We start from the raw sequence: 9,152 nt of genomic DNA on the forward strand, positions 1-9,152 counted from the left end.
GTCGATGAGTATTTACCCATAGTGGGAGGGGTAGGTGAGGGGGTTAACGGTGAGCACTTCCAGTGAACGCACAATTTTTAATACATTGTATTGCTAATTAACCAGCCTTGGTGGTGTAATGGTTAAAGCGTCAGCTCTGGGTTGGAGGTCAGTGGTTCAAACTCTGGCCAAGTCAAACCAAATACTTTATAAAAAAATTAAGGTACTTGCTGCTTCCTTGCTTATCATTTAACAGGATATAGCACGGACAAACAATGTTGGGAAGGCAATGGCAAACCACCTAGTATAACCCTCGTTAAGAAACTGTTTCGACAGTACCAACGCTCTGCAAAGAGTATGGTACATCAAAATAAAAAGAAATTGCTGATTAATGGAGGTCAACTACTGTTATTTTAGTGGCATGAGAAGGGGGTGGGGGGGGGGGGGGGAATCTGTGTTCTGTAATATATAATATACTAGGAAGAGTACCCGTCCCAAGTGAGGGGAAAAGTTAGCAAAAGTATCCCCCTCCTCTGTGTCCCTCACCTTCTCTCTCTCCCCCCTCTCTCCTTGCCAACCACTCTCACTCTCGCCCACTCCCCTGTCTCTCCCCCACTCCCCTGTCTCTCCCCCACTCCCCTGTCTCTCCCCCACTCCCCTGTCTCTCCCCCACTCCCCTGTCTCTCCCCCACTCCCCTGTCTCTCCCCCACTCCCCTGTCTCTCCCCCACTCCCCTGTCTCTCCCCCACTCCCCTGTCTCTCCCCCATCCCCCACTCCCCTGTCTCTCCCCCACTCACCTGTCTCTCCCCCACTCCCCTGTCTCTCCCCCACACCCCTGTCTCTCCCCCACTCCATCCCCTCACATTCCACTCCATTACCTCACATCCCACTCCATCCCCTCACATCCCACGCCATCCCCTCACCTCCCACTCCATCCCCCACTCCTGTTTCCTCTCTACATGTCTGTGCTCTATCCTCTCTAAACGGCTTTAATTTCCTATTTTATTTTTTCCCTATTTAGTTTACATGTGATGTGCCATACTCGTTACACAGCGTCTGTGCCGCCAATACAGCTTCCTGAGCAATGGTTATACTGGGTGGTTTGCCATTGCCTTTTTGTCCCCTAGTCGCACCGCGGAGCTAAAGGGGGACTATGGTTTTCCCCTCCGTCCGTGTGTCCATCCGTCTGTGCGTGCGTGCGGGCGTACGTGCATGCGTGCGTAAGCGAAGGACCGCATTCGAATTTGGTGTGTGGGTGCAACCCACGTCAAAATCCAAGATGGCCGCCGCCATGTATGTCTGACGCCATGTACGTCTGAACCTTGTGAGCGGAATATCTTGAAAAATAAGCGAAGTACCAACTTCTAATCTGGTGTGTGGGTGTATCTAGGCATAAGGAAGTACCGTATTGAAAATTTGGTCGCCACGTCAAAATCCAAGATGGCCGCCGCCATGTATGTCTTTTTTTCTTCTTTTTTTTTTGTATACTGAATCGAGGCTTGTGAAAGAGCTAACTGAACCTTGTGAGCGGAATATCTTGAAAAATAAGCGAAGTACCAACGTCTAATCTGGCGTGTGGGTGTATCTAGGCATAAGGAAGAACACTTTTGAAAATTGGGTCGCCATGTCAAAATCCAACATGGCCGCCACCATATATATGTCTGAACCTTGAGCGAAATATCTTGAAAAATAAGCGAAGTACCAACTTCTAATCTGGTGTGTGGGTGTATCTAGGCATAAGGAAGAACGCTATTGAAAATTGGGTCGCCTCGTCAAAATCCAAGATGGCCGCCACCATATACATCTCTGAACCTTGTGAGCGAAATATCTTGAAAAATAAACGAACTACTAACTTCTAATCTGGTGTGTGGGTGTATCTACGCATAAGGAAGAACGCTGTTGAAAATTGGGTCGCCACGTCAAAATCCAAGATGGCCGCCTTGCGTCTTCCACTTTGTCAACTCACATCACCTCAACGACGGGGGACGTAGGCGTAACACTTGTCAGCAGTATTTCGGGCAGGAATTTGTAATTTGTTCAGGATGCCGCTAAAGCTCGCCTACTCTTCGTGAAGGACACCCTGGGGATCGTTAATGTCCATCAACTAATGTCAGAAGACGTGACGCCAGTTTAATGTCCATCAGAGGGACAGCACACATTGATGATTTACCCAGTCTGTGAAACGCTGGGATGATAGTTTATAGCTGGGTTGGGATTCTAATCCAGGCTAGACAGTTTAGAGGAGAGTGTGGATACCTTGGAGGTCATCCTGTCTGCCAAGGTCGTACCTTAATGCATTGTTAATATAATCAAACTGCGATTCCATCTTGTACCGGTATGTATTACTATATGTTAAAAATGTATCGTAAAAATAGAAACAAAATCCAAAACGATCGTGACTGATGTCCCTGAATGGTGCAAAATAAAATCAGATATACAATAATTAACTTTAAAAGAGTGAAAAAATGAATTTTGGAGCCATTTTACCTCGTGGCTCGCAGAGCCTATTACTTAATTGTATAATTTTTAAAAATTTACTTTTTCCTAATTTTGTTCTGACTTCACTCTGGTTTTCGACTATTATTTTAGCCATGAGTTCCGATCGTGAAATATGGAATCGGATTTTGAATATCAGCTTTTAATAAACCTACACAATACATTATTCAATCTTTCCAGGAGCCAGTCACATTGCACCTAGCCTCACACCAGCCAATCAGTGTAACCGTGAATGGATATAGACAAGCAAGCCTGGCACTGCCCGGCTGGACAAGCTTTTCCTGACGGGCGTTTCGGGACGTTGAAAAGCTATGGAGTTATTGGCCTTGGGTGGTTATCTTTTGCCTGTGGGCCAGAGGCAGCACTACTTGACCCACACATCCCAATATACACTTTATAGCAGCCTTTGGCATCCTCAAAACGGATGTCAAGATCAATGTGTGGTAGCTTAAAACCATGCCCAGATTCTGAAGGGTGTATACCCAAAATTTGGGGCCTCTGAGTACTACGGTTTGGTTGTGAAAAACAATGTGCACACACGCAAATGCACAAACACTTGAAAATATTTACAAGAAATACTTTGTTGCTTCGGAGTTGGGTCATCAGATCGTTTTTGATGTGTCACCGTCAGCCATAGCACGTCATTGCTTGCAATCTGGCCACAAATTGGACTTTGGTGGGATCCGTGTTCTAAATGCGACGTCCAACAAACGACGGATTGATACTGGAAGCATGGCATGTGAAGAGTCGAAGGGGTGGTCTAAATGGGGAGAGGGTGGGCATACCCACACAATACACACCTCTCATACAAATGGCAAAAACTGGATGGTACAAACAGCAAGATAAGGTGATCAACAAACAACAATACTCAATCCCAAATACGACACCCAATGGAAACTCCAACAATCACCCAACCCGGGCACAAAACACCCATGTCTATGCTCCGGAAACACAACAACAACCGCATACATGCTCACGTTCAGGCACAATTGTAAAACACCAGATCACCTGTAAGTAATAACAAAAAAAGCAGAGCACTCCACCAATGATGTGATTTGATGTTTATTTGCTTGAGGTTTGCAAAAAGAAAAAACTCCTCCATCTGACCTCGATCACCAGCACGTTACCACAGGCTCCGCCTCTTCTCTAAAAAAAAAAAAAACTTCTTACTCAGGCGCTGCCATTGGAGCGGCTGCACAACACGATAACTAGAACTAGAACTCGAACTGGGCACATCACCAAGGCATTCCACTCGACTACATCTGGACTGAACCCCGACCTGTCATGCATGTGGACTTTTATCGGTACCCACGATGCCCCGCCCTGTCTGCCCTGCACCAATTGGTGGTTCGGTCGTAAATTAAGGGGACGCCCCTCCCCTGAGCCTCTGGATTTGACTCAAATGTTTCAGGGTCTTGCCTTCACGCCAAAAATTTAGCCTTCTCAGTGTTGTCGTGCCACTATTCCCCGAAAGCACATTTAGGACAGATTACAAAGGAAAGAACAATAAAATGGGTTTTAAGGGAAAAGCGGTCTAAGAAAACATTAGGGAGGGAAGACGACAGCTTTCTGTATAAATAGTGATGCATAATCCTTTGTCACAATTAAATTACCTCACTCTTATGCTAATACATACATGCACTGAGTGAATAACTATTTCTAAGCTGTACAATCTTAACCCCTAGAAACCATTTATATATATATATATATTTTTGTATACTGAATCGAGGCTCATGAAAGAGCTAACATTTATTTCACAAACAAATCAACCAGACAAACAAAATATATAAAAAGAGGGAGCGGAAGACAAGATGGGGAGAGAAGGGGAAGCACACAAACACAACATTTGAGAGCAGGGAGATGTGTGGGAGGGAGAGGGCTTGGGGGGAGGAGGCATGGGAAGGGGGGGGGGGGGGGGGGGGAGAAATATAAAACACAAGGACACCAAGGACTTCCAGGACAGAAGTTGGTATTTCAAAAAAGTGGATTTGGGGTGAAATTAGAAAAATAATTAGGTGAATTAGAAATTAGAAATTATTTACAATATATACCTTGTTACACTAGTGTTTTGTTACGATATGGTACAGGAATGTTGTGCATGTTCTTGTACATAGTTCTCCTATATAGAAATAAGAACATTGGTAGTGGTTAAATTTTTTTATATTTAATTCGTTGTGGTATTCTATTTTGTGCTAAAAAATGTTCTCGGGTTTTTTTTTGTTTCTGGTCAAATATAGCTATACATTACTCTAAAAGTGAAGCATTTCATAGACACTTTTTCCACCACATGCCGTATCGCTTGTCTGGTTTAACAATGTGTTAATTTTGTACACAATACTGCTTTAGGGCAGTTTTTGACAATCTTGCACTGCGCAAATAAATTTCAATTCAGAAGTATGAGAGGAAGAAGAGCACGACTGCTATTCTGTGATTTTACGGTTTCGGGACGAGGGATGGGTGAGGATGGGATTTAGTCTTTCATGCTTTTGAGCAGAAATCTCAGAGCAAAGAGGAATCCATCTACAATGGCACCTAATTTGGTTTTACATTGGAATTGTTGAACAGGGAAATGAATGATGTCAATGTAATTAATCTTTTGCTACTTGGTTACAGGACATGTAATTTTTCTTCCACAGCCCCAAGGCACCTCTGTATGACATGGCAGCACACAAGGATAAGGTCCTGTGTGTGGAATGGTCAGAAGGCGATGTGAGTACCGACAATCCCAACGGTTCTATGTCATTTCAAATGACTGGCTCCTTCATGTCGAGACACTATTTGATGTGTTTTTATTTTCCTTGAGGACACAGGGAAGAGGTGTTCAGTGCATATTTATAGATCAATTATCGTTTTCTATCCAGGTTCTGATGAGTGGAGGCGCAGACAACAAGCTGGTGACCTTCTGTTACTCAGAAACACTTGGGACTGCAGCCTGAATACCTATTTGAAGGACAAGATGGCAACCGAAGACCAAAATTGGATTGTTCACTGCAGCTTGAGAAGGGACGATAATAAAAATTGTATTTCTTCTGCTGGACTTAACTGCTCTTTTTTTTGCTCACCATTGGTGAACCATATTCTACAGGATTATCCTTCACCCAATTTATTTCATTTGGAACAGGTTCAACATTGCTAATATCTGTGTTGGCTACTTGTTAGCCTGTGCCTGTGGAGTGGGAGAGGGTTGTTCTCTCCATATGCAGGTTTCAGAAGATGGACGGGAGTATCCACCTCTGTTTCGGTAATGGATCATGATTCAGGGATCGCTGTGCAGCACACGACGGCCAGGTTTTTGATCGCTTCCATGTTTCTTTATTCTGTTTGCGTGCATTTTGAGATGCTTTCTCGTTATATTTTGAGCACACGTGCTGATAAGAAACATGACCATGGTCGTGTAATGTCATGCATTTAAAAGTGCACGAATGTATGGACAAGCTCTCCCATGAGGCTGAGGAACTGCAGAGGAAAAACAATAATAACCACCACACCAGGGCCCGTTTGAATGGTTTAGTATTATCATTATGAGCAAGTTGCTTGTGCCCGCATGTGATTCTCAATGGGATTATGATGATTTATGATGATATATTATGATTCATGGGATTATGATGGAGGCAGTAAAAATGCAAATGGTGTCTTCTGTCATCGAGCCGGCAAGCTGGGAGCGACAATTCACATTTATAGCCACACCTGATGCAATTTCTGGCGGTGAGTTGCTCAATTTGAAACTTTGTTCGATTATATGTAGCTTTTTGATGCCTAGTATTCATAATAAAAATTTATATGGTGTCAAAGCCAGTGAACAATTGCAAAGTAAGAGTAGGGCTTACTTTGATCTTATACTTGCACTAGGACTATATGTCTACAACCATCCTTGACCATGTTGTGGAATGTTGGATGAGGCCCTCACTTTTTTTTTTTTTCCTTCACTTTTTCACCGTTTGTGTTTGACACGAAACTTTCGACATAGACACATTCCCATCTAGTAGCCTGCCCACAGAGTTGTTTTTTCACAAAGTTACATTATTTATTTATTTGTTTGTATGCAGCCTGCGGCTGCTTGGCTGCATCATTCACTGGGGGTGTGGCTGTTCCACTGATGAATTGCCCCCTCCCCTTACCAGCTTTCTGGTACTCATTTTGCCAACTTTGGAAGGATGACAGGCTGAGTTGAGCTGCCTGGTGTTACTTCAATGGCCCAATAGGGGCTATATATATATATATATATATATATATATATATATATATATAATATATATATATATATATATATATATATATATATATATATATATATATATATATATATATAGTATATATATATATATATATAACACAGTTTGTGTGTGTAATGTTACCGATAGACTCCGAAACGGAGAGGCTCACGTGCTTGATATTTGGCATAGACATGGCCATTGAGCCTGGGACGAACATGTAGTCAGGTTCACTATGTTTTTTCGTTCAAAATTTTGGTAGATTAGCAAAACTATACATTTTTGGAATATTCAGAGCATGAGGAATCCAAAAATTAATGTTTACATTTGCGTAGACATCTTTGCGAAAATGACACTCAGGACAGTGATGAAGATCTGTAAAAGCATAATTCCTGAACGGTATAGACCTCGTAGATCCTGTGTATAGGACTTATAGTTCAATCTGATACTACCTATAACTTCCTATAACAACCTATAACTTCAAAGGACTTGCAATATCATGTATTATGTAATACAGTTATATCACAAATATAAAGACAATGGTTTTCAATTACCTTTGTTTGTTGCTTTTCTATAATCCTGAGCACTATTTTGAGGCCTTTATTGGATTCATTGACCCAGAAAACATAGGATTAGCATATTTAATTAAGTCTCCGGGTTGACTAGAAGCCGAGATCACGCAAAATATGTATTTTATGGCAGCCATTTTAAAAATCCAAAATGGCGGCCATGCAGGTGTCTGTGCAAATGCCAACATTGATTTTCAGATTCTCCATGCTCTGAAGATTCCAAAAATGTACATGTTTGCTAATCCCAAAATTTTGAAAGAAATTATATTTGTTAACATAGTGAACCTGACTATCTTCATCACTGTCCTGATAGTGGGGGGGCCAATGTTTTCCCGTTGAATTCAAATGTTAATTTGTGGACACTGGTTGGGTTGTCTTTAGGGATGATAGAAGTTGTAGAAAAAATATGTCTCCATTTTTTTCAAGTTCTTTATAGCGGCCATTTTGGATTATCAAAATGGCGTTTGTTGAAAACCGAAATTGTCATTATCTTGGCTTCTAAATGACCTAGAGTGTTAATTTTGGTGTCCAAATGTACATATTTGCGGATACTTAATCCAATAAACACACATTTATACACCTACATATGATCAAAAGGGTTCTTATGGCAGCCATCTTGGATTTTCACGCACTTATGCCAACACATATATATATTTTTTTCCATCATTTTCACTTCTAAATCACATAAAGGCTGGACTTTAGTGTTCAAATGTACACTTATAATGTCTTTGTGCAATATTTTTAGTTGGCAGTGTTCATTGTTACATTGAAGGATCTCCATCCTCCTCATCATCAGTGTTATCGATTCCCATGGGGCGCTCCTGACCCGTGTTACCACACACCTCTTCATCTGCCCCACACATACACATCTCAGAACAGTTGAGATGCTGAGACCTGCATGAGAAGTGAGACATGCATTGGGTCTTCTTGCAGTTACATTTGATTAGATGTGTGATGGCAGCTGGGGCTGGAGGGTCCTTGGTTGTGATGGGCACCAGCTGATCTCCTTCTGCTCTCCATCCATGTTCTGTTGGTTGTGGAAGCTGGGGGTCCGGTACATCAGCCTGATGCCACACCATGGCCTGGAAATGTGCACGAGCAATGGCTTCATGTAAAGCTCCCCGTGTTGGTGGCAGCTTCTGTGCCTCTAGCTGTTTCTTGGTAAACAGTCTCCACCTCAGCTTGCCCACATCCACAACTGTAGTACGAGGCTCATACAGCTGGCATACAAATGCCTCAATGTCACTTTCTGTGTCAGCTCTCAGCTCCTCAGAGGCCCCAAGGTCATGAAACGCAGATACCACCTCAACAGAGCACCTATTGAGGGCTTGCCAACATGTGAGCTTTCCCTTGCCGGCAAACCGACCAGTCTGGTCTGCTCCCGTGAATGCATGGAATCCTGGTAGGGCTGCAGCCTTCCTGACACCAAGTTCATGTACTATTGGTTCCAGTGAGATTTGCCTCTTCTTGTTCCCCACACCCGTGATGAAGTATGTGTCTTTGCATAGTTCATGGTACCGGTGGAGTGCTAGGATGAATACATCAGTATCAGGTGACTGAATGTACAGCTGTGTTGCACCTCTTCGGACGGCATCTAGACTGTGAAGAAAGATCCTCGTATCAGCCTCCTCCTGGGAGCTACGGAGATGCTGTACATCCATGCAGTTGGAGAAGACATCCTGCCTTGAAGTGACGATGAAGACCTTGGTAGTCCCCTCAAAGTGACACAGAGCTTTCTTTGCCAGATAGACAGTTAGCTCATCTTTGGTGTTGGTGTGCGACAGGAACTGTTTTGCTGTCAGTTTCCCAATCGGGGTGCTGTCTTGAACGTGGTAAGCAGTGGGCGGCTTGCCACCTTGGCGCCTCTCCCGTGTGGCCTCTTTCAGTGAATTTGGC

At 43.1% G+C, this 9,152-nt stretch overlaps 1 protein-coding gene across 1 annotated transcript in view; it reads left to right on the top strand.

Moving 5' to 3' along the window:
* Window positions 1–5,507, top strand: part of WDR12 (WD repeat domain 12) — a 55,189-nt gene extending 49,682 nt beyond the window's left edge. The window contains exons 12-13 of the mRNA XM_068123396.2: window positions 5,113–5,185; window positions 5,338–5,507. Coding sequence (XP_067979497.1) covers window positions 5,113–5,185; window positions 5,338–5,412 — 148 coding nt within the window. The 3' untranslated portion in view covers window positions 5,413–5,507. The remainder of the gene's footprint in view (window positions 1–5,112; window positions 5,186–5,337) is intronic.
* Window positions 5,508–9,152: the final 3,645 nt, after the last annotated feature.

The sequence above is a fragment of the Myxine glutinosa genome, chromosome 7, assembly GCF_964187855.1.
Source record: "Myxine glutinosa chromosome 7, kmMyxGlut1.1, whole genome shotgun sequence".
Lineage (NCBI taxonomy): Eukaryota > Metazoa > Chordata > Myxini > Myxiniformes > Myxinidae > Myxine > Myxine glutinosa.